Source organism: Zymoseptoria tritici, chromosome 5 (assembly GCF_000219625.1).
Source record: "Zymoseptoria tritici IPO323 chromosome 5, whole genome shotgun sequence".
NCBI classification, from domain to species: Eukaryota; Fungi; Ascomycota; class Dothideomycetes; order Mycosphaerellales; family Mycosphaerellaceae; genus Zymoseptoria; species Zymoseptoria tritici.
The window spans coordinates 78211-101503 of record NC_018214.1 but is presented as its reverse complement, the minus strand read 5'-3'; the positions used below and the strand labels follow the sequence as shown (position 1 = coordinate 101503).

Here is a 23293-nt window from a genome sequence, read left to right as displayed (position 1 = left end):
ATGGCGCGGGTCCTGTCTCCTGATTACCTAGATGCCTCCATCTACTCGTATTGATAGCAATAAGGTCCGCCCGTAGCGCTCATGGCATCTCTCACGGTGTAATTCTGGAAGATGGGAGACATGTACAATGTCATATCGAGTCGAGCCTCCGGAACGCCAGTCACTGTCGTCATGGTTAGCATACAGAAAACCGATCGTTGAACGGGGTCCTGCACTTACGATTGAACACCTCGCGGGTCGGGAAGTAGGTGTCGGAGTCCAAGGTGTAGGTCCGAGATTCGAAGTCGAGGGCTTGCCAGATGGACCATAGACGATCCTGGAGACATCGTACAGTCAGTATCGTCCTTGCGTAGATATTGTTGTGTCCGACAGAAGATGTCAGGATGGGACGACTTACCAGACATGCATGATGGAAGAAGAAGAACATATCTTGAGAAGAGCGGTAGATGTTCCCCTGCAGACCTCCGATGTACTAACGAGATCTTCAGTCAGTATGCGCATGCGATATGCCCGTCTCGGAACACCACTCACGCTGTGAGGAACGACGTGGTACCCATTGTTCTTCTCGAGCTCATAGTGGAACGAGACAATGTCTGTTTGAGATGTATACGTTAGCCTTTCATTTCATCCCATCGCTTGTGAAGGAGCCTCTCTCCTCTGACTTACCATCATGATTCGTGAGCAAATCGGAAACATTCGAATACGTCAAGTATTTCCCCGCGGCATCCGCCACCACATTCCGCTTGATACACCTCGGATTCGGCTGAATGCTAGCCGTGTCATCCGGGGGCGGGATGTTCACCTGAAAATCCACGAATGGTCCGTCTTCGATGCAGTAATTCGGACCGGTTCCATTCCCGCCAATCGAAGTCTCCGAGCCGTCGAACAGAGGGTTTTGTTCAAAGGGGCGGTCGAGGTACTTGCTGTAGTCCCAGTATGGCATGTAACCGGGGTAGTTGCACTCCTCGCGAAGTGCGGTTTCTACGACCCAGGTGAAGTGTCTGTGCCAGGGGAGGAGCAGGCCGGACCAGTGGATGTCCGGGGTGTTGAGGAGGTGGGCGACGGTGAAGTCGTCCCAGCGGTTTTTGGCGTCCGGGTAGAAGTCTGGTTCCATTTGGGAGGGGAGGGTTTGCATGCACTTGATTGCGGAGATGAAGTCGAGCTTCTCTTGTTTGGAGAGGTTGCCCCTGTATTGCGAGCAAGGTTAGAGAGGGGTGGGAAGGGAGGGGTTGGGGGTTGAGGTATTGTTACCATTCTTTCCGGACGGCGATGTTGTCCTTGGTGCATGTGCCTGTTAAGGTGGCTTGTGTGTTGGTCAGGTATTGGCGATGGAGATCTTCGACTTGTGCTTTGGCTGGATCACGCGATTGGATCGCTGCGCCATGCACAGATGTGCAGGCCAAGAGGAGTGGCAGAAGCAATGCTTGTCCGAACATTTTGATGGAAGTCGAAGGAATGTCGGTCGTTGAAGCTCGAGTGATGATTTGCTCCGTCCTTCCATTGCAAGTGTCTTATATGATGTCGGATCACCATGCTCGTCCGGCCGCAATGCCAGAAAATACGTTGAGCCATCATTCACCGTACCGATTGGAAAGCCTGCTCATGCACGCTGCCCGCCCCACAGCAGTGAATCTAGTCTCATCAGCTATAATCGGAAGCAGTCTGGTTCGAGGATAGTCAACCCATCGGTCGGAGAAAATCTAGAACAGGTATTCGAGCATGGGTGAGCGAGATTCATGCGAGCGTGAGCGAGTGTGGAGCGTGGGCGAGTGTAGCTAGATCTGTACATATGCACCGCGGACCAATTGCACAACTCGCTAACCACAAGTCTCGATTCAATCTTAGACAATTGGGACTTGGCTCCGTCCGTTCCTTGGACCGGCAGATCGTGCGTATCTTGATCAAGGTCAAGCAACTCTGCAGACTCCACCGAACCATGCCAGGGTGGGAGCTTGAGACACTGCAGATAGCACTCCGGTCGTATCCTGCTTCGTCTGGATCAGCTCATCGTGTCTGATTCATGTCTGATTCATGTCGTCGGCCATGGCAAAGTGCCGGTATGGACGCAGCAAGAGGCGATCCATTCAAACCCCTTCCGGCAATGCAAAATGTCTAGAACATTACGAGAAGACCTTGAGTGCGGTCGCATCGAAAGGAAAAACTAGCGCCGGCGGCTCGCGCGGGCTGAGGATCTGGCAATTTTCGCCAGGCACTGGAGTGGAGCAATCGGCATGACCCACGCATTGGATTGATATGGCAGTTGTAGGTCGCGTTGGAAAAATTCTTTGCTCTCGCTTCTTGTCTCGCATTAAGCTGCGATAGTGAAGATCGGTACGAAGAATGTTGGTCCATTGGAGTGGAGCAAGGCCACCGTGTTGAAAGATCGTGTCGTCCGACGGTAAATGACGGCCTCGGCGGCCTGAATGGGCCTGGCTGTCCTTTGTACGGTGAATATGCTCTCAAACCTCCAACGCTGCTGTAGCTTTGCCCTTTCCACCCTTACTCCTCTTCTTCTTTTTCTTCCCCTCCCTCTCTCCGTCCACCACACCATCAACCTCCTCCCCTTTCTCCTTCACCTTCTCCTTCTCAGCCTTCTCCTTCTTCTCCTTCTTCCTCTGCTCCCTCAGCCACCTCTCCCTCCCTCCATCATCCGGCGCACCACTCTTGACATCCTCGGCGACGACCGCGTCCTCCAAGGCTCCCTCTGGAGGCTCCTCTCTGCCAAAGGTCTCCCGTCTCCACATCTTCACCCTCCCTTTCTTACTTAGCTTTTTGCGCTCTTTCTTCTTCCTCTCCTCGTCGCGGAAAGCGGCCAGCTTCTTCAGTCCGGCGAAATTGTTCAGCGCGGCGTCGGAGGCGAAGAGGATGTCTCGCGGAGTGAGGCCGAAAGTCGTGGGTGAGGTCTCGCGGTAGCGGAAGCCGGTGGGAGCGGATGTTGGCTGAGTGGAGGACGTGGCCATGGTGATGGGCAGTTTGGAGTCGACGAGAGATTCAATCTGCTGGCGTTGTTTGCGGGCCGCGCGCTTGGCTTCGGACTTTTCTTTGGCGCGGTCTTTCTTCGACTTGGGCTTTTTGCGGGTTTCCTCTTCTTCGGCGTCACTCCCGTCTGATCCGTCAAGTGCCACGCCCTTTTCGCCATCGTCGTCTGATGCTTCGAGATCGGACAGAGATACTGTAGGCTTGTCGCCTGGGTCGAAATCGGGCACCAAGTCCCCAATATCGATGTCGTCGTCCCATTTGGGCTTCTTCGCCTTCCGCTTCTTCTTCTTGTCGGCAGCTTCGCCCTCGCTGTCTTCCTCGCCCTCACCGGCCGCATAGTAATCCTCTCCGAAGCGCCTCGTCATCTCCTCTTCCCATTTGTCGTCGTCGAAGTCTCCATCAATCACCTCCTTCCACTCTGCCAGATCCAGCACGTCATCCGCGCGCAGGCCAGCAGCTTCCTTGATCCTCTTGACCTTCTCCTCCGCTTGCTCGATCTTCAGCTTCCGCAGTCTTGCCTTGTCCTCTTCGCGTTCGCGCTTCATCGCCTCTTTCAATTCACGTTCTCGATCACGAGCTTTCGCGCGGCCTGTCTTCTCCTCCCTTCGCACGCCATATTTTCCCACGTCTCTTGAAAAGGAAGCGAGTTTCTCATTGGCCTTTGCCGGGTCCTCAAATCGGAGATTGTATGCCTCCTCGTACTCGTCTGCACGGGCGTCCTCGTCACTATCATCGGATTCGAGAGGTTGGAAGCGGGCACCGTCGGAAGGAAGCCACGCTCGAGCAGCCATGAAGTTGGAGAGGAAAGTTTCCGGATCCTTGTCGGCTTCGCGGATGTCGGTGTCGGTGAGTTTCTTCGCCTTTTTCTCTTTCTTCTTGGTGATGCCTGGGAGATCCTCGTGCCTTGAGCGGGACTTGGCGATGAGGAAGTCGTCTGCATCTTCGTCCTCTTCGTTGTCTTCCTTTTTCACCGCTGCATGCATAGACCCGACAAGTTCCCGCTTTAGCTGATCTTGCTCTTGCTGGTAGGTCTGCGCCGGAGGACCGTCGTCCTCATCCTCGTCATCCTCTTCCGCGCCAGTCTTGCCGGCAAGGTAATTCTGGCGATGGTAGTCCTGTAGGTACATCGGCTTCTCGCTCTTGACAGCTGCGCCTGCGCCGTTCTCCGCGGCCTCAGCATCGAATTCGCGGTAGAACTTGACTTCCGGATCGTACACTCGAGGGTCCTTGTTCTTGATCGCCTGCAGTGTCGCAAAGATCTCCTCGTCCAGGTCGGCGGTCGCTAGTTCGGCGACATCGTCCTCGTCGGAGCCGGAGGAGGAGTCATTCTCGCTGTCGTCATCTCGCTTCCTCTTGTTATCCTTGAACTTTTCTTCCAGCCGCGATAGCTCTTCTCGCTTTTTGTTGTGCTCGAATCGTCGGGCGTACTCCTCGTTGACTTGGAGGAGGGGAACTCCGGCATCGCTCTCGTCGGACTCCTCTTCGAGGAACTTCTGCCTTTTTGTGGCTCGCTCTGCTTTCGACATGGTGGTGAAGTTGTTGGTGAGGGAAGACGAGGAACGTGGCGCATGGAAAGTTGAAGCTCTGATGCCTTATGCCGATCTTCAGAAAAAAGTGCCAGGGTCGAACTCTTGGCGGGGTTGAGAGGTGACAACTCTTCGACGGACCTCACTTTTCTTTCCATTCTGCAGCAACACACACGAAGTATGGAGCCACCAAGCAAAAGACGAAGATTGTCTCAGGATGTCAGCGAAAGTAGTGGCGAGGAAGACTTCACACCTGCCGCCGTTCCAGAAGCGACATCTCGAATCCAACCCAAGCAAAATACCACATCGACGGCGAAACCACTCATATCTCGATCTGAAGACGACATCTCCGCTCTTCCCACGGCGATCCAAGCGACTCTCGATGCGAAGTCCAGCTTCAAATCCATCGGCGTCGATCCCTGGCTGATTGCCTCTCTCTCCCACCTCTCGATCAAATTCCCAACTCGCATCCAAAAAGCCTGCATTCCCGAAATCCTCGCCGGCCGAGACTGCATAGGAGGAAGTCGTACTGGTTCCGGTAAAACGATCGCCTTTGGACTACCCATCCTGCAGCAATGGGCGAGGCAACCGTCCGGCATCTTTGCGCTGGTCCTAACGCCAACCCGCGAACTGGCTCTGCAGATCTACGAGCAATTCCAAGCAATCGGTGGCGGGCAAGGCATCAAATGCGTTCTCGTCACGGGTGGAGCACATATGCGAAACCAAGCGCTGGAACTCGCAAAACGACCTCACATCGTCATCGCCACACCTGGTCGACTCGCAGATCACATCTCAAGTTCAGGCGAGGACACAATCTACGGACTGCGCAAGTGCAAATTCGTCGTCCTCGATGAAGCCGACCGCCTACTAGCCAGCAGCAAAAAAGGGAGCATGCTCCCCGACGTCGAAACCTGCATGTCCATCCTCCCACCCGCATCATCCCGACAAACCTGCCTCTTCACAGCAACCATCACACCCGAGGTCCGCGCTCTCAAATCCGCTCCTCGCTCCCCCTCTCGTCCACCAGTCTTCATCTCCGAAGTCGACGTCGACTCCCTCGCCATCCCCGATACCCTCACCCAAACTTACCAACTCGTCAACGTCCTCCACAAGGAAAAATACCTCCACATCCTCCTCCTCACCCCCGAAAATGTTACCAAAACAACCATCATCTTCACCAACCGTACTGAAACTGCGAATCTCCTCGAACACACCCTCCGTCTCCTCACCCACCGTGTGACAGCTCTCCACTCCGCTCTCCCCCACGAACAACGAACCTCCAACCTCGCGCGCTTCCGCGCCGGCGCAGCCCGCATCCTCGTCGCTACGGACGTCGCTTCTCGCGGTCTGGATGTCCCCGACGTGGGTCTCGTCATCAACTACGACATTCCCCGTAATCCGGACGACTATATCCACCGGGTGGGGAGGACGGCGCGTGCGGGGAGAAAGGGGTTGAGTATTTCCCTGGTTGGGCAGAGGGATGTTGAGTTGGTGCAGGGGATTGAGGCTAGAGTGGGGAGGAAGATGGAAGTGTTCGAGGAGGAGGGGGTTAGTGTCGAGGGGAGGGTGGTGAGGAGTGAAGTGCTGAATGAGGTGGGTGGGAAGAAGAGGGAGGCGATGTTGGCGATTGAAGAGGGGAGGGATGTTAAGGGGAATCGGAGTAAGGGGATGGGGAAGAAGAGGAAGGGGTGAGGTCGTGGAGTCTGTGACTCAGAGCAACTGAGTGTATCCAGCATTGGGACGAGACGAGGCACGGATACCTCTCAACAAAGAAGCCATGCATCCATTTGTCAAAGGTCCAGAAAACCGTCAGCACTTGACATGTGAACGCCACCTCGGCCGAATCAGGCAACCGCTCACCGAAGAGCGGCTGAACGCTTAATAAACAAATCCGGAAGCAAAGCGGACCAGCGACAAAATGACCTACCATGACATCAATTCCGCCTTGAAGAACATACAAAATCATCCATCTCGCCAGCAGTATCCCCTTGTATCGGAAGCAAAAAAAAAAGACCTCCAACAACACCCAACCTCACCGAAATGGCACCAGTTTCCACCCTCTCCTTCACCCTCGCCCTCATAACCGGCGGCGCCGGCGGTCTCGGCCGCGCAATGGCCGAGTCCCTCATCGCGCAAGGGAAATCCGTCATCATCGCCGGCCGCACCGAGTCCACTCTCAAACAAACCGCCCGCGAAATCGGAGCGAAAGATTACTTCGTCATTGACGTCAGCGACATTTCTTCCATCAAGGCCTTTGTCACGGACATCACGACGAAGTACCCGGATCTTGACTGCGTGATCAACAACGCGGGCGTCCAGCGTCCTTTCCAGATTCTGGGGCCGGACTATGACTTTGACTTGACGAAAGCGGATCAGGAAATCGATACGAATATCCGCGCGCCGTTGCATTTGTGCGTGCAGCTGGTGCCGCACTTGAACTCGCGGCCGAATGGAGGGGTGATTATGAACATCTCCTCCATTCTCGGCTATAACCCTACGAGCTTGATTAACCCGGTGTACAACGGAAGTAAAGCTTGGGTGGCGTTCTTCACCACCAACTTACGATCCCAGTTGAAGCAAGCCGGGAGTAACATCAAGGTCGTCGAGATTGTGCCGCCGAGCGTGGAGACGGCGTTGCATAGAGAGCGACAAGACCCCGACGATAATAAAAGGGCGAAGGGGAATCAGTCGGCATTGACCATTGAGGAGTTTATGAAGGATGTTGAGCTGGGGTGGAGGGAGGATCGGGATCGGGTGAGTGCGGGGCCGGGGAAGGAGTTGGTGGAGATGTGGGAGGGGACGTTTGGGGAGAGGTATGAGAAGGCGGGGGGTTGAGGGATTGTTTTGGACTGTCAGGGGATGAATGGACGAGGAGTGAGGGAGTTGAGGATTGGATGGCGTTTAGATGGCTTTTTCTCTCCTCGACTATCGATGGGGTTCAAGATGCCTGGGCGAATGCTTTGGTGTATGCAATAGCATTCGCATCCCTCCACGCGGACCAGTCGTGGTTGTACAGTCCTGCAAAAAAAGGTCAGCAATAACCTCACGAATCCCACTCGACGACAGAAACTCACCCCACGTCTCGTCAAAGTCCTGTGTTCCCTCTCGGATATAATAACTCCCTCCAAGCGCCCACTGCATCCAACCCCCAGGCCCACCCGGCTGCCCCGTCATAAACGTCTTAATACACTGCGCATACACACTATTGTAGTCCTTTCCGTTCTGATCGAACCCAAACTCCGTGAGAACGACAGGAACATGGTAGTACCCGCTATTATTGACGTCCATGGCGTTGAATCCCGCATGGTTCAACCCGCTGGTGATCGAGTCACACGTCTTCGCGTTGTTCTGGTAGTTGTGCAGTTCCATGACTACTCTGTTGCCAAAGTCGAATGAGCGCGGGTCGAAGTAGTGGCCACTACCGAGGTGCTGTTTGTTGACGAGAGCGGTGATGTCCTTGTCGTAGTCGAGGCCGGAGAAGAAGATGAGGATGTTGGGGTTGGTTTTGTAGACGGCTTCTGCGGCGGGGACCATGGCTTCGTACCAGTGCGCCCAGTCGTAGGGTTGGGCGGGGCTGGAGGAGTCATGGTGGCGGAGTTCGTTGCGGAGACCGATTGATGCGAAGGAGGACCATTGTTTGCCCTGAGTTTTTTGTCAGTTGATTTGGTGCGGTATTGTTCAGTAACGTGGATACACTTACGTGGTCGGCCATGTATGCCAGACCCCGCTGCCATTTGCTGACGTCGAATTCGGAATCTACATGTCTTGTATCAGCATGGACGAGGCTAAACGAGGACCGCGGCGAATTCACCTCCAAACCATGTGTTCCCGTCGTTGCCATTGCAGCACCACTTCCCCTTGGACATGTGGTTGTCCAAATGCACCCAGATGCCTTGGTTTGCGAGCTCTGCGGCGACAGCATCGAAGACCTGTATCGGGAAAGTCAGCCGCTGATCTGGACCCTCAGAAACAGTGGACATACCTGAAGCCGAGTAGTAGACGCAGTGAATTGCGGATTCTTCTTCAAAATCTGAGCGAGAACTGTCGGACCATTCGTCGAGCCCAGAGCATTGTTGAGCGCGTTGGACAGCGTCGAGCTCGCACTGTTGGAGAAAATGTCGTCGACCATCTCAATGGCAAACGTCAAGCGCACGACGTTCAAACCAAGGCTTTTGATCCCGCTCACGATGTTGGCGATGGACTGGTATTGGAGGCCCTCGGGGATCATGACGTCTGCAGCGCCCGGCCAGTTGACGCCTTTGTATACGATCTTGTTGCCGGCTGTGTCGAGAATGTCACGGTTTGAGGATGTGAGCGGCGTGTTGGGGAAGGCGAGGGCTTGTTTGAACAGCGTTGACGCTAGAAGCGTCAGTAGTGGGAAGAGCAGCATGATGGGAATGGTATGATGCGCCAGGCAGATGACAATGATGTGTGGTGTTGGAGAAGCTGTGCATCGATAGCCCTTTATACAAGAGTCAGCGGTCATCTATTCCGAACATGAGGTCAACGTACTCGATGCTACCCTTGCGTTCGAGAACTAGTGGAGCCGTGTATTCTTCCGGAGAGGATGTGGAGAGTAGAAGGCATTTATTCCTTCCTCCTTCCGGAAGAGGCCGAAGATCGACATGGGTGTAGGGTGCATACGGCAATCTATTTCTGCACGAATCACGAGACATCCGTGAATCCGAGGCAGCGTCTGACGACTCGTGCGAGGTAATATGCGGAGACGTCGGATAGGCCGGACTCAAGGTGCTTCAGGCGATGGAGGGAAGGGAGGAAAGCAGAGGTCGCTCCTACGTTAGTCTGCAATATTGATTGACCAGGCGAGCCCTCGGACACAGTCAGAGAACACGCACACCTTGTCTTGGTACGTGTGTCTGTCGCCGTGCCAGAACCGTTCCCCTGAGCACGAGATGCATTTCCAACCCTCCAAATTGATGAGCCAGTTCTCGTAGCAACTTAGCCTGGTCCGAAGCGGCATGTGGACAACCGTGTCTGTTCGTCCGATGATCAGCGTAAGGTACAGCGACGCCCATGCTTTCTTGCAGGCTGCTTGTTCTTCCACTCCGGCTATTGTTCCGCCATCCTTGAGATGTCGAACCCTGGCTGTGGACAAGGTCGATGAACGACAGTGTGCAAGCACCGCGGCGCGGTATTTTCGGCCACTTGTCTGATGTCGATGATGTCGAGGATAGTTCTACTGCTCGCGTGCGCAACGAGGACGGGTGCGGAGCGAAATGCGGAGACCCCGGATCGACAAGCTCGGTGCGACGCGGCCCGAGCAGCATGGTTGTACAGGAATAGGTAGTTCTATGTGAGACTGATCTTCCATACCTCTTGCTTTACATGCACAATTGTCCATCTACGGCTGGCCACGGTCGAGGTCGTCTGCACAGAGAAGATGCTTGATCGTCGAGATGAAGCTGATTGTCGTTTCGAAAGCGATCTATCGATGGCAGGCTTCAGGTTGATATCTATACCTGAACCTCCTCTGCACGCTCGGCGATGTTCTCGAGACGCTCCTCTTAAACGTCAGCCTCCAGCCTGGGCGGGATATCACTCTTTAGACATGTCAACCAAGATCTTGATATCCGACCCAGGATTATCCCTCAATTTCAGAATACCATGAGACACCAGCTGCGACAGACCAATCCTCGCAGTGATCAAGAACTCGGGATCCATTCGACCTGCAAAATCATAGCATCAGCCGAGACCGCACTCAAGAAATTGGAATCATACTCACCACTCCCAATCGCCTCAATAACCTCATCGAAGTCCTCAGGCGTATAAACCGCCGTGCCCATATACCTCTTCTCCCCAAACAAAAACGAATTCGGCAAAATCTTCGCCTCACCACCCCAAACCGCGATGTTGACCACGGTCCCACCCACGCAAAGCACGGAGATACACTGATCCAACGTCACCTGCTTGCCAGCCGTGTCATAAGCGACGTGCACGCCCCCTGTGTCCGCGCACAGCGAGGCGCAGACGGACGCTACGTTTTCTGTCAACGGGTTGATGAAGTGCGTGGCTCCGGCTTGTGTAGTAAGGGTTTGCCGAGCGTCGTTGGTTTCTACGGCGATGATGCGGGAGATGCCTTTTGCTTTCAACGATTGCATGACGCAGAGACCGATTGGTCCGGCGCCGACTACTAACGCGGAGGTGGTGAGATCGGTAACGCTGTTGTTGACGGCGTGCCAGGCGACGGAGAGGGGTTCGACGAGCGCTGAATCATCTCGCGTTAGGCGCGGCGGAGCTGGGATGGGAGGAGAGGGAGGGACGTACCAGCGACCTCCAAACTGACATTCGCCGGCACTTTTCTCGCATTCTTCGCTTCCACGACGAGGTATTCCGCTAGACCTCCATCGGTACCTGAATAAACAACACCCAGTGTCAGCCCTTTCCTCTCTACCTCCAGCATAAAGTAAACGACGGGTCAACAAACTGAGTCCATAAAACCCCTGCCTCACACAGCAATTCGGTCTCTTCAGCTGACACGCATAACACGACCCATCAGATAGTATCGGCTGGATCGCTACACGATCCCCAATATGAACATCAGTAACATCAGGTCCGATCTCATCCACGACGCCGCTAATCTCGTGACCAATGGTCAACGGCGCGCATCTTCCCGTGAGGGTATGCTGTTCTTCGGGGATCAGAGTCGCTCCTCGAGTGTACTCGTGAACATCTGGATAGTCGGTCAACATTTGTTGTCGTACAAAACGGTCCATGCCATTCACCTGTTCCACAAATCCCGACGAACGCGGGTCGTATTTTGACGTTTCCAGGTTGGACGGCTGGGACTGAGACTTCATTGAGACGAATGTCTTCTTTGCCGTGGAATTGAATAGCCTTCATCTTGTGGGTGGTGAGAACAGATGCCAACGAGCGTAAGACTTCAGAGGAGACTGAGCGAGCTCAGCGAGGTACGCCAATGGAAGCATGGTCTGATCGGACCTCCAATACTCTAGGAGGTACGCTGAGCAGCGAGATGTGAAGTGCCGAAGACGAGTGTGGAGAAGCGTGAGGAGGGGAAGTTCAGTGAGTGGGTCGGCGTGGCGTTGTGGGGTTGTGGAGTGGAGAATGAAGTGGATATCGTGGAAAACGTGGGGATATCGTGCGCGAAGCTAAGGGTGTCGTGCGGCAGTTGAAGTAATCGACACAGGACGGGGTCGCTCGTGCTGCAATGCTTAGTCATGCGTTTGTTGTGGAGGTCGACAGCATATCATATCCTGTGCGCCTTCTTAACAGACAAGGAGGAAATACCCGCTCGGTTCACTCCCTTGCGGACACAATCGCAGCATTTACTTCCACACAGCCTTGACAAACTCCTCCACATCATCCAACAAATCCTGCGGCCGCTCCAGCGCCGCGAAATGGCCGCCCTTTTCGTGCGACTTGTGCCACACCAGATTTCCAGTCGTCCTGACCCAGCCCAGAGGCATAGGTGCAATCTCCCTCGGGAACCAAGAATATCCCATGGGCTTCCCGATGTAGTAAGCCTTCGTGATGGCCTTTGGCTTCGGGCCGAAGAACTGACGGTAGGGGTAGATGGCTCGTGGGAAGGAGTCGGTGAACCAGTACAGCGAAACGCTGTCGAGGATGTGGTCCAGCGACAGATGATCGTCGACCCATTCGAGGTACTTTTCGCCGATCCTGTGGAAAGTATTAGCTGGTGATTGTATCTGAAAGGGTTGCCCCATGATGTCTCACCATATGAGAAGCGCGAGTGGCGATGTGGAAAGGACCAGACCGATGGTCGCTGGTCGCTGTCCATGTTCCATGGCGTAGGAACTGCCCTGTTCGTTGAATTGGCCGGCTCTTTCGAGACCCTTCATCTCCATGGCAGTGATATCTTTGCTGGCCTCGCCTTCGGGAGGTTGCATGATGTTGAAATTGACTGTGCGTTCGAGAGCGGTCAGTAAAGTACACTCGCGAGACAGCCTACTCCCGACTCACCGTGCACCGCTTTACAGCTCTCGTACTGAGCACCGAGGATGCGGGACACGAAACTGCCAATGTCGCCACCTTGCGCGATGTAGCCGCTGCCGAAACCCAGACCGACCATCAACTTGTCCACGAAGTACGCCATCGTCTCGCAGGTAGACTCGGACTTCATCGAAGGGCCGGAAGAGTAAGCGTATCCAGGCAGTGATGGTACGATGAAGGTGTAGGGCAGATCCTCGGATTTGTACTTGTTGCGAGCGAGGTCCAGCATTCCCAAGAACTCAAGTACACTTCCCGGCCAGCCGTGGAGGAGGACCACAGGGACGGCATCGGGTTTGCTGGATCGCAGGGCGAGGAAGTGGATGTCGAGGTTTTCTCCATCTTCGCCTGTAATGGTAGCTTTGTAGTTTTCGAAGGAATTGATGCGCTCCTCTGTCTTTCGCCTGCACTCTGTTCAGTATCTGATAACGCACACTTGATGTGATGAATACGTACCAGTCGTATTTGTTCAGCCAGTAGTCTTTGGCCTTCTCCGTCCAGTCTCGAGAGAGTCCATATGCGGAATCGGCCTGTGATGAGTTCTCGAGGGTCGCAGGACCGACTTTCGACAGACGCAAGAGCTGCTTGAAGTCTTCGAGAGCTGAATCCGAAACGGCGGCCTTGAACGGCTTGACTTCGAGAACGCCGGAGAATGGAGCCATGGTGTTGTTTTGTGATATGTTGGATGTTGGTGTATGATATACGGACGAAGGTCGTAGAAGAAGTGGGACCTCGGAGTGGAGCTGCTCCTTCGCAAAACGCCAAAATCCAAGTACATGTGGAGCTTTTGTCACCATCTCTCATCATTTCGACTCATCTCGCCTTCCTTTCATCGCAATGCTTTCCGGAACAACTACTTTCGGGCCTGTATGTCGCAAAAGAAGTGTTCTTCTCTGCAAGTCAGCAGTGGTAGACTGATTCTACGCATTCTCTCATCCACAATCGCTTCGATCCATTCTCACCCGCAATCGCTTCGATCCATTGTAATATTCGCCTGAATGGTGAGATAGTCCTTGCCATCCGCAGTGTCCATCGCCCGCAGCACAGTGGAGGTGTTCTGCATTGTCAAAAACGTCTCGGGAGGGAACGCTGGACTCTCTCGTGGTGTCCAGATGGCCTTTATCGAAGCAGACGATCGTGATTCCTGATCGAAGTTGGCAAATCCGTGGATAGCATCGCGTGCTGCTGCCATGACGTCGAGCATACCGATGGCAGAATTGAGAAGCATGACCGTGAAGTGAAAGAATCAGGACGAAGAGCGTGGCAGATGGCGGTCATTGGTGAACTTGACGGACCTTCGTGGCCGTTTGAGCCCTCGCGTCGTAGAAGCACGGGATAGTCGAGCTTCGTGTCCCCTTCATCTTTCGAAAAGACTGCTATTTCGATGGATAGGTCGCGACGGGGTGTATGGCAGGTGTATTGCGATGAAAGAGAGCAGAGGAAAGTGATGTTTGACGAGTGTCATATGGGATCCCTGCGATCAGACCGTGGAACTACTGCAAGAAAACAACCCTAACCCTAAGCTGCCTCGAGGACCATGTCGAGTCCGAATAGCTCGAGTCTGCAAGATCATAGAGTTGGAGTTGCGTGACACGAAGAATACTCGTTCTGGTCTCGATCTCATATCTCTGTCTCAGATTTCGTTTCGTCCCTAGAGCTACGGTCTTCTCTCTCCCGCAGATGATCATCATCCAGCCCGATGAACAGAGCTCTTCGCCGACCAACCCCTCACCCTCTTCCCCAAAACCCACAACGGCAACGCCCCAAACACAAGCAGAGCGGCGTTCATAGCAGTGATCGTCATCAAAGGACCAATGTATCCCACCTGCACAATCCAATTGTTGATGAACTTGCTCATCCCATAACCCCAAACATTCTTGATGACCGTCGCTCCGACGAGGAACTCACCAGCTGCAGGTTGGTAGCAATCCACCTGGTACAAAACAGTCAGCCCCTTTCCGGATCCCGCGTGCAAAATCGACAGCTCGCTTCGGTAAGCGAATCACTCACCACATAGTTGATCGCAATCCCAGAAATCGCCGCAACCTGCACTCCCACGAGCCCAAACCCCACAACGACGATAACCTCCCACTTCCACCCTTTCTGAAATCCAACACTCACAATCACACACCCCACCAGAAAACACACGGCAAATGGCACCAACGCCGGCAAACGCATTTCCGGCTCCCTCACCCCATTGTTGCGTGAGGTCGCTCGTCGCGACATCCAATCGCCTAGTGGCCCCGCCGTCAAAAGCGCAATCGAAGTCCCTGCGAACATGGCCAAGTTCGTATACCCGACCTGCGCGGCGGTGAAATTGAATGGTGCCGCGGAAAGGGCTTGAGATTGGGTGAGGCTGATCATGAGGTAGCAGGAGCAGGCACAGTTGAATTGGCAAGCGCCCCAGAGCACGATTGGGAAGCGGATGAGTTTGAAAGGGAGGACCACGGCGTCCACGATTGACTCGTGCGCGCGCCACCCCACTATGGGCATGAATTGTCTCCGGTTTGGTCGGCCGTGCAGAGAGGCTCGAACCTCTTCCACTGGAGCATGGGATGAATGCTCCACGTGCGCTGCGTCGACGACTGATTGCTCGGAGTTGGAAGTGGGCATCTTCTCCGTTCCGGCGTTGTACGACGGCGACTCCAATTGTCCAGCATTCGCAGTACTTGCGTCCAGCGTGCGTCGATCCCATTTCGTCTCCGGTAGGAAGAAGACAATCCAGACGTTAGTGAAGACAGATATAGCAGTGGCGATCCACCAGAAACTCTGCCAACCATACAAGTCCGCCGTGACGCCCGCGATGATGGGTCCGATCTGGAACTGATTAACAGAATTTCACACAGAAGTCGGCGGACCATACTTCGAAACATACCATAAGACCGCCCATAAACGCCCACTGATACATTCCCATCCATCACCCCCTCTCATGCAAAAACATCACATCGGCGATCAACACCGGTCCCAGCGTCTCACCGGGAGAAGCACCAACTCCGCAAAGAATCGCCGCTCCAAGGAAAGAATTATAACTCGTCGCCCTCGCCCGCCAGATACAAGACACCGTCGTGATCGCCGTCGTTAAAATCGCCATCGGACGTCGACCGAACCCACGAGCGAATGGAATCCAGATCAAATTTGTGAAGCCGAGGACGAGGATCGAGACACCGGTGAAGTTGATAACTTCGGGGAGGGTGGAGTTGAACGACTCCATGTAGTAGGGGACTTGTGGACCTAACGCCAGCGGACTGAAAACCCAGTTGAATGTGGACAGTACCATTGAGCTCATGGTAAGCCATTTCCAGGTGCGGCTCCAGTTTACGGGGTCGGCTGGGTCGGAGGATGGTTGTGGGACGAGAGTCTCGGTGCCTGTGCGCTTGAGATGGAGGTTGTTGACTTGAGATTGTTAGCTTCGCTTATGGACTATGCCCGCTAGACTGCTCTACGCACTGTCTTTCATCAATTCAGTGCCTGGGAAGAAGTCGATACCAGTGGCTTGCTGCGCTGCAAGGCGAGCTTCGTCCTGGTCGGTAGCAGGCGGTGCGGGCATTCTGGCTGATCTGGCAGATGCTATCTTGTGAAGTAGGGAATCATGCGTCGGTCCTGGAGACTGGAGGCTTTGTGACCAGGTCGCAATGCCAGCAGAACCATCTTGTCTTATCGTCCCTACTCGAGCCGTCGCTGTTCTGCGTCTGTGGGGTAAGTCTGACCCACATCTCGTACATTGTGCGGAGAAGGAGTTCCATGCGGTGCCAAGCATGAGAGCTCTTGCGACAGCAGCTTGCATATGCTGTTCTTCGGCAGTTGAGTGGAGGAGCGCGCTGCGTCGTGTGGATACACTCCGAGTCACCTTCTATGCCGTACGACGAGGAAGCGATGATTGAGACAGCAAGACTTGCCCGCGGCACAGTACCTGGCAGCGGGTTTCTGAAATGTCGACGCTGAGAGTATCAATAAGAAGAGGCTGTCAGTCGTAACCGCTTGGTGACTTCTCTCCATTGGTGAGCTGAAATCTGTCTGAACTTTCGTGCTTGATCTCCATGAATCTACCACGGTGACGAATCTCGACTCGTGAAGTCAGTCTTCAGAAAGCCTCGACAGTGTCGTAGAATCCAACCTCAGCGCTCGAAATCTTGAATCTTACACTGCAAGTCTACCACTCATCATCACTCTTCTCATCATCTGCAAACAAAAGTCAGTCAAAACATCCACTCCAACAGCGACAAATACGAAACACTTACCACTATGGCTAACCTTACTCTTCCTCGCCGCCAAAGCACTCGCCAAAGCATCAGCCAATCCACCACCAGCAGCCGCATCGCCACCACCCGCACCTCCAGGCGCCGGCGCGGCAGCTTCGCCACCAGGAACCGCAGCAGCACTTCGATCTCTCTTCTCTTGATCACTGACTTTCTTCAGCCGTGCTCCTTTTTGAATGTCGGCCAGTAGTCCGCCTCGTCCAGGGACGTCCAGTTTAGGCAGCGCGGCGGCGGAGTCTTCATCAACGCCCATGTCTGTTGGTGGAGCGGCGGCACTTCCGGCAGGCATCGGCGGAGGAGGTGGTGGCCCACCACCAGCTACGGTTGGAGGCATTGGAGGTGGAGGAGGAGGCGCGACGTTAGACATAGGTGGAAGAGGAGGTGGTGCAGGGGGACCGTTCGGCGCTGGTGGAACGGCTCTTGTGGTTGGTGGAGGGAGAGGTGGAGCTGGAGGAGGACCAGAGTCGGCAGGCATTTGGGGCGCACGAGGTGGTGGGGGAGGAGGGAGGCCAGCCGGCGCGGCTGTATCTCGTGGCGGAGGTGGAGGAGGTACGGCTGCTGCTCCTCTCGGGGGTGGTGGAGGCGCCGCAGGGCTTGATGTCACTCTCTTGCCTTCGAACGGCGGTGGTACGGCGAAGCGCCCAGGAGGAGGCGGAGGAGAGTCATTGTCGAGTGGAGTTTTCGGTGGACGAGGAGGCGGTGGTGGACCAGGCGTGCTTTGACTAGCAGCCCTATTTCTTGCTGGTGGCGCAGGAGCATCGTTCGCGAGCTTGCCGGCGTCTGCGATTGGTGGTGGGACTCTGAAGCGTGGTCGTTGCGGTGAAGGTTCTCGAGGAGGGCTGGGACTTGGGCTGGGTGGTCTGTTCCCGCCAGGCGCCGCACCTCCTGCCGTTCTCCTAGACGGCGGAGGAGCTGGCGGCGGACCCCGATTTCCTTTTGAGCCGCCGGTAGTTTGCGGACTGAGGTTGGCTACTTGAGGCGGCGGAGGCGGAGGAGCACGTGCTGCTCTGTCATTCTTCTCCGCTTGTGCCTGCGCCGTAGCTTTATTCTGCTCCAAGTAGCTCTTGATGAATGCCGAGTGTTCGTGAATCTGATCCTCGGTGATTCCCATCTGCAGCAAATCTGCCAACACTGCCTGTACCGCCGGATCGTTGAGGTCAATGTCTGATTCAGCCCGATTGCGTCCTGCTGGGGAAGGCGCCGCAGGGCTCGAGGACGCATGAACATCTACACCCCGTGGTGGAATGATGCTTTGCGCCGGCTGCTGAGGCTGGCTGTTGCCTCGATCTCGTGAGAAAAGACCGCCGAATATACCGTGGCTCTTCCCGCTGCTCGCCACTTGTTGAGTCTGCTGTGGCTGCTGTCCGTATCCTGTGGTCTGCGCCGGACCGCTCGCGAACGGCCTGTTCTTGGTATTCTTGTGTGCATTCTTCTCCCGCTCGTCCATCTTCTTCCGAAACTGTTTGGCCTCTTTCTCGTCCGCGAAACTCAATCCTGCAAGACATTCCTCCAGCTCAAACGTGTGGAAGAAGACTCGGTCCTGGTTGTATGAGAAAGTGTCGTAAATCTCTTGATCCCAAATGACTCCACGGTTCGCGGGAGATACATCGACCAGCTTGATCCAGAAGGTGTTTCCCACGAGATCGTTCGCGAGCACTGCGGCTCCCTGCAGGCCAGTATATGTCCATCTCGATCGGTCGGGGTGGGCAACGTAGAGCTTCGCGACAGCTACGGCGTGAATTTTGTTGGAGGCCTTGGGAACGGTGCGCTTGACCGTCTGCTTGTCGTCTTCTGTGAGGATGGAGGGCATTGTCGGGGTGGATACGCAGGTGTTTGAGGTGTTTGTGTATGCAGTCTCAAGGGTGTTGATCGAGTGTTGATCAGGCAGAAGTCCGTTCCAATGTCCGTGGACCGAGTGATGTCAATTCAGTTCGTCGGGCTGAGGTGCACGGGTTGAATGCTCGTTGGACAGGACTGCTCTTCTCGCAATGAAGCGGATGGCAGTACACTGATCGACTGATTCGGGGCGAGTCTCAGGGAAAAGGCGTATAGCAGAGGCAAGACAACATTGAAGTCGGAACAGAAGATGTGGAACGACAGGATGGGGCCAAAGGTTACGTAGTGGCACGGAGAGAGCGCCGGCTTGTTCTTCAGCCTCAATTTATGCTGCGCCTCACGAAATATTGAAAGGCAATCAAGGTCAGCATCGAAGACCGGTTTCTCTCACGTGGCGAGTTCAAGATCTCATGGAGGATATCAAACTCTGTTCTTCGATCTCTTCTCCTCGAGCCGTGGTCTTGATAGACGTGTGTCCATCGATCGGCAGCACAATGTCAGTTCATAAGTGCAACGACACAAGGCTCATATTCGTATTGCATCTGCTATGGTATATCGACAGGGAAGTACGACAAAAGCAGGCCGACCGACCACCACAACATGGTGAAAAGCCGGGAATGACAGTGTCCAATACAGCGGACAGGTCTCATAGAGAAGACGTGGAATGGCTGAAGCGGCCGCGAGCAGACAGTATTTCGTAACGTGATCGTAGACTGTGCGCACTCAGCCGAACGTCGCCGCCGGGCTGTAGAACCACAGACGCCGTCGCCTGGCTTTTCCACACTCTCATCCCCACCTCAGATATCATCGACATCGATGTCATCCCCACTGTCACTGTCATCATCCTCACCAAAGTCGAATCCAATTCCGCCTTCCTCCTCACCGCCGTATGTATCCGTCTCGTTGATCTTCGCGCTCTCGGGGAGCTCGCCATACGCCTTGAGCGATCGGGCCTCGTCGGCGCTGTACTTGAGAATCACATCGCCTTTTTCGTCCTGGTAGTCTCGGAGAGAGAGCAGAATGATGTCGCCCTGGTTGATCCAGACCTTTTTGCGGAGCTTTCCTCGGATATGTGCGAGTCGCTTGGAGCCGTCGAAGCACAGCGCCTCGAGGCGGCCGTTGCCCAGCATCTTGAGGACTTGTGCGTATTCTGGTGGCATGTCAGATTGACGGTTCTTCCGTGTGGCGCTGTATGTCGTGTGCTGTGCTCTGCTCCTTCTTACCTTGACCCTCTTCTTTGAAGGTGAGTTCGCGCTTCTCGTTGTCGTTTTCGTTCTTTCCACGTCTCCTGTTTTTACCTCCCTGTGGAGAGATTATCAGCATGTATCCCGTCCACCCTGGTATTGCATTTCGCAAGTGCGCCTCTTTCTGGACCTACCTTTCCCTTGTTCTTCGGCATCTTGCGCGGTTACGAGATTTCCGTCGTCCGGTGAGTCGTAAGAGGAGGATGTCGTGCGGCTTCGTTGCCTGGAAGATGTCGACAAGGTGGTGGTGAATTGAGTCTTTGTCGTGAAACTCGAGAGAAATGGTGGGGAGATGGAAGCGCCCGCGTTTCGATGACACAGCCAGCGCAGCGGTGAAAGAAGAGTGGGGGCCAGATTTAGATGGCGGCCTGAATTGCAGCCTCACATCTCTCGAACAATGAACTCGAGCATCCTCGTCACGGCATGCACTCATTCTACATCAGCATTGTTGTTGTACCTCTTCACACGACAATCCGCGATGATGAACCTGCGACGAAGACACCGCCGGATCTGATCATTCGCCATGTCCCGCTCCGCCACCAGCAAACTCCCACCTCTGGCCTACCACATCCTCTCTCCTCATCCCGGCCCAATCAACTGCACCACCTTTCCCGCCACAAAATTCATCGCCGACGACCCCGCCCATCCACTATACCTCAAAACACAGCGCCGTCTCGCCCTCTTCGACCGTAATGCCTTTCACTTCCGCGTGCATTGTCCCTTTGACATCTCTAAAAAGGCCGTCATTCGCAATACAGTCAAGAAGACGTTTGAGAAGGCCTTTGTCAGGGAGCTCGAGCGAGGAGGTTGGGCGCCTGATGGGAAGGTTCTGAAGGGAAAGGATGCGAGGAAGGACGGGTTGAGCGGAGCTTGCTTGGTGAATATTGTCAAGGATTCGAAGAGGGTGTTGCAGGCGAGTAGGGAGGATGTGAGGAGAGAGATGGCGAGACTGGTGGACGAGATTGCGGAGAGACGTGTTCAATGGCAGCCGAGACCGGTGGCGGAGAGCTGGACTTCGACTGGGCAGCGACAGGGAGAGCAGCGGGGAGGGCGCACTCGTTTGGGACAGGAAGAGTCGGCGAAAATGTACAAAATTCACTCGGGACGGAGACTGTCTGATGTGAAGGACGGTGTACAGGCGGGAAACATGGTGCGATTTGTTTCAGACGCAGGCCCGAGCTGAATGTCATGGTCAATCAGTGGAGCTTCACCGCACGACCGCATGTTGTTGCATGGAACGGAGGCCGCACTCCCGACGAGCTGACCACCAGCGCGTATGCACCGTCACAGTCACAAATTGGAGCGAGTTGCGAAAGGTTCGTGCTGCAAGACAAGCGAATCAATTGTGCATTGATAACTCCATGAACTCCACCGTCGACATTACCGGCGTTGTTGAAACGACCGTGGACGAATTCCGTACTTGCGAATCCCCAACAGCCCGATCGTCGCCCTTTTCAGACCAGCGGTCCGTCCATGGTTCCCGAACACCACTACTCGCACATGAGCGTCTTGGGGTTGCACTCGTGGCATGGCGCAGGGCAATCGTAGCGAGAGTTGCACTTGTGAGGGTTGCATGTGAAGGCGCCCATTCCATCTCCGACGCATCTTCCCTCCTTTGAGCCACGGGCTATCTTGCAATCATTGCAGCCTCCAGTCAGACAGTGCCGTTTGTCTGAGCACACGATGTCGTGGCAAAAGGCCTCGTTGGTCTCGCGCTAGAACTCATCGTCAGCTGTCGGCCTGTTGAAAAGGATGGGAGCACATGAACTCACGCGGCTGAGACCAGGTGGGTCACCGATCATGGCGGCGGAGGTGCATGTCATGGCCATGGCGAGGGCCTGCAGCGTGATCATGGAGAGTTTCATGGTGGAGTTGGTTGATTAGGTGTATGGAGGAGAGGCAGGTCGGTGGATAGATGTGTTCGTGTGTTGGAAATCGAGGCGAAAGGTCGAAGAATGACCTGAACGGTTGAGTTAAAAGCCTGGGTGGCAACAGACGGATATCCCACAGACTTTATCTCTGGACCGGAGGCTTTGCCAGGAGCAGAAGAATCCAAGGCTGTACCCGGCTTGGGCGTTACAGCTTTGGAACGACGAGGATCAGCTCACACCGCCCTGAGTCACGGAAATATGCATTTTTTCCACAGGTCAGGTATGCCCGACTTCAAGGACATTTCACTGCATGACTTGAGCTCCTCAGAGAAGTTGGGCGATGTGCTATGTGTGCGGCGGCGCATCGTGCACATGGCGCATCGTTGCAGACGCCGTCTTCCTGGAACTCAACTGGAAACAGCACGTGCATGATGTCACTCCCGACTCTCTTGAAGCGCAAGAGGACAGGCTTGATGCGTTCGCCGTCACTGCTTGAGAGGTTGCAGTCCACGACGGCAATTAAACCCGCACACGGGGAATGACCGCGCATGCTCGTCTTTGCTGCTGTTCGAATTTTGCCTGGCTATCGATCGAGCCTTGGCTGGTGTTGACCGCGCCATTCCACTGAATGGTTACACCGCGGCAATGCTCACGCAAAGCAAAGCTTTCGTGGATGCCGCAGAAAAGGCCGACGGACACCATTTCGAGTGAAGGGACACTACCGATCCTCCCTTCGTGTGGCATCAGCTCGTCGAGAGCGAGATCAAAGCGAGCGGTATTGCCTGGACACATCTGCATCCGAATGTTTTTATGGAGAGACTCCTCGCAGCCACTTCAACCAAAGGCTTCGTTGTCCCTCTCCTGGGGACATCGCCGCGAAGCGGAGTCATGCGAAAGACCCTGCTGCGTATTCCTGTCTCGGCCCAGAAGCCGCCTCGAACGTTCCATTCTGGCGCAGACGGAGTGAGTTGGCCCATGTCAAAGGCGTGGTCTTCTTCATTGTTGAGCGAGGCCGGGGAGCGTCGAGGCGCCTCAAACCTCTAGAGATTGAGACCTCATTGTGTCGACCTGTAATATCGTTCGTTGGAGTACCTACTTGACGAGAAATGTCGCTCGAGACATATCTGTAGAATCGACGAGAGTGCGGGTCCAGTCCTGGCAACTTTTCTCGGCACGCAGTCGGATGGACCAAAGTTGTACAAGCTCAGATGGTGGTTTGGAACACAAGCCAGTCGCCAGATTCCTAGGTTGGCGATGGCGCCGGCAGCGGACCCGAATATCAAAGGCCGTGGTCTTTCGATCGCAGCAACATGGCGACTTGGCAGGATCTGCCCTTCACAACGACAAGGACTAAGAAACAATGCATGAGGAACGATGGGCTGCTCGCATTCGGAAGTCCAGTGAAAGGCAGACTTGCAGTTGAGTAGCCTCCAGCACGAGAATTGCAAGAATAAATGAAGAGTCAACGAAGGGAGATGGTCACGAGTTGGCCAAGATAAAACCGCGCGCCACGCCGCAGAGAACCAACTCGACTCGCTGCTCCACATGCGACAGAAGCCATGTATCGTTGTTGTCGGGTCAGAATCGGCGAG

General features: G+C 54.8%; 12 protein-coding genes across 12 annotated transcripts; 4 read left to right on the top strand and 8 right to left on the bottom strand.

Annotated features, from left to right (window-relative positions):
- Positions 1 to 41: 41 nt before the first annotated feature.
- Positions 42 to 1189, bottom strand: MYCGRDRAFT_42698 (uncharacterized protein; the record flags this gene model as incomplete). Its single annotated transcript, XM_003851971.1, has 5 exons — positions 42 to 163; positions 220 to 316; positions 398 to 472; positions 532 to 593; positions 667 to 1189. Coding segments are annotated over 5 exons (879 nt in total), but the record flags the coding sequence as incomplete, so codon positions are not given.
- Positions 1190 to 1780: 591 nt separating this feature from the next.
- On the top strand, positions 1781 to 2481 carry MYCGRDRAFT_104334 (uncharacterized protein; the record flags this gene model as incomplete). Its single annotated transcript, XM_003852738.1, has 1 exon — positions 1781 to 2481. One exon carries the CDS (start codon positions 1790 to 1792, stop codon positions 2015 to 2017), a length of 228 nt encoding a protein of 75 aa, XP_003852786.1.
- Positions 2460 to 4505, bottom strand: MYCGRDRAFT_85924 (uncharacterized protein; the record flags this gene model as incomplete). The annotated part of the gene is made up of 3 exons (XM_003851970.1): positions 2460 to 2570; positions 2670 to 3882; positions 3967 to 4505. The coding sequence occupies 3 exons, from the start codon at positions 4503 to 4505 to the stop codon at positions 2460 to 2462; spliced, it is 1863 nt and encodes a 620-aa protein (XP_003852018.1).
- Positions 4506 to 4685: 180 nt separating this feature from the next.
- MYCGRDRAFT_92934 (ATP-dependent RNA helicase dbp8) lies at positions 4686 to 6197 on the top strand (the record flags this gene model as incomplete). Its single annotated transcript, XM_003852739.1, has 1 exon — positions 4686 to 6197. The coding sequence occupies one exon, from the start codon at positions 4686 to 4688 to the stop codon at positions 6195 to 6197; it is 1512 nt and encodes a 503-aa protein (XP_003852787.1).
- A 126-nt stretch (positions 6198 to 6323) lies between these two features.
- MYCGRDRAFT_58567 (uncharacterized protein) lies at positions 6324 to 7298 on the top strand (the record flags this gene model as incomplete). The annotated part of the gene is made up of 1 exon (XM_003852740.1): positions 6324 to 7298. A coding segment is annotated over one exon (753 nt), but the record flags the coding sequence as incomplete, so codon positions are not given.
- A 145-nt stretch (positions 7299 to 7443) lies between these two features.
- MYCGRDRAFT_71681 (uncharacterized protein) lies at positions 7444 to 9399 on the bottom strand (the record flags this gene model as incomplete). Its single annotated transcript, XM_003851969.1, has 6 exons — positions 7444 to 7523; positions 7580 to 8147; positions 8206 to 8261; positions 8317 to 8434; positions 8488 to 8967; positions 9018 to 9399. 5 exons carry the CDS (start codon positions 8893 to 8895, stop codon positions 7444 to 7446), a joined length of 1230 nt encoding a protein of 409 aa, XP_003852017.1.
- A 662-nt stretch (positions 9400 to 10061) lies between these two features.
- MYCGRDRAFT_71679 (uncharacterized protein) lies at positions 10062 to 11453 on the bottom strand (the record flags this gene model as incomplete). Its single annotated transcript, XM_003851968.1, has 5 exons — positions 10062 to 10192; positions 10249 to 10731; positions 10791 to 10904; positions 10951 to 11196; positions 11249 to 11453. The coding sequence occupies 5 exons, from the start codon at positions 11364 to 11366 to the stop codon at positions 10062 to 10064; spliced, it is 1092 nt and encodes a 363-aa protein (XP_003852016.1).
- A 359-nt stretch (positions 11454 to 11812) lies between these two features.
- MYCGRDRAFT_71676 (uncharacterized protein) lies at positions 11813 to 13181 on the bottom strand (the record flags this gene model as incomplete). Its single annotated transcript, XM_003851967.1, has 4 exons — positions 11813 to 12164; positions 12222 to 12408; positions 12468 to 12898; positions 12951 to 13181. 4 exons carry the CDS (start codon positions 13154 to 13156, stop codon positions 11813 to 11815), a joined length of 1176 nt encoding a protein of 391 aa, XP_003852015.1.
- Positions 13182 to 14181: 1000 nt separating this feature from the next.
- Positions 14182 to 16041, bottom strand: MYCGRDRAFT_85918 (uncharacterized protein; the record flags this gene model as incomplete). Its single annotated transcript, XM_003851966.1, has 4 exons — positions 14182 to 14427; positions 14505 to 15311; positions 15439 to 15887; positions 15942 to 16041. The coding sequence occupies 4 exons, from the start codon at positions 16039 to 16041 to the stop codon at positions 14182 to 14184; spliced, it is 1602 nt and encodes a 533-aa protein (XP_003852014.1).
- Positions 16042 to 16644: 603 nt separating this feature from the next.
- Positions 16645 to 18560, bottom strand: MYCGRDRAFT_100083 (uncharacterized protein; the record flags this gene model as incomplete). The annotated part of the gene is made up of 2 exons (XM_003851965.1): positions 16645 to 16673; positions 16733 to 18560. 2 exons carry the CDS (start codon positions 18558 to 18560, stop codon positions 16645 to 16647), a joined length of 1857 nt encoding a protein of 618 aa, XP_003852013.1.
- Positions 18561 to 19260: 700 nt separating this feature from the next.
- MYCGRDRAFT_58554 (uncharacterized protein) lies at positions 19261 to 20083 on the bottom strand (the record flags this gene model as incomplete). The annotated part of the gene is made up of 3 exons (XM_003851964.1): positions 19261 to 19736; positions 19810 to 19888; positions 19965 to 20083. 3 exons carry the CDS (start codon positions 19983 to 19985, stop codon positions 19384 to 19386), a joined length of 453 nt encoding a protein of 150 aa, XP_003852012.1.
- A 270-nt stretch (positions 20084 to 20353) lies between these two features.
- MYCGRDRAFT_109321 (uncharacterized protein) lies at positions 20354 to 22545 on the top strand (the record flags this gene model as incomplete). Its single annotated transcript, XM_003852741.1, has 5 exons — positions 20354 to 20916; positions 21003 to 21146; positions 21268 to 21295; positions 21977 to 21981; positions 22032 to 22545. The coding sequence occupies 5 exons, from the start codon at positions 20354 to 20356 to the stop codon at positions 22195 to 22197; spliced, it is 906 nt and encodes a 301-aa protein (XP_003852789.1).
- Positions 22546 to 23293: the final 748 nt, after the last annotated feature.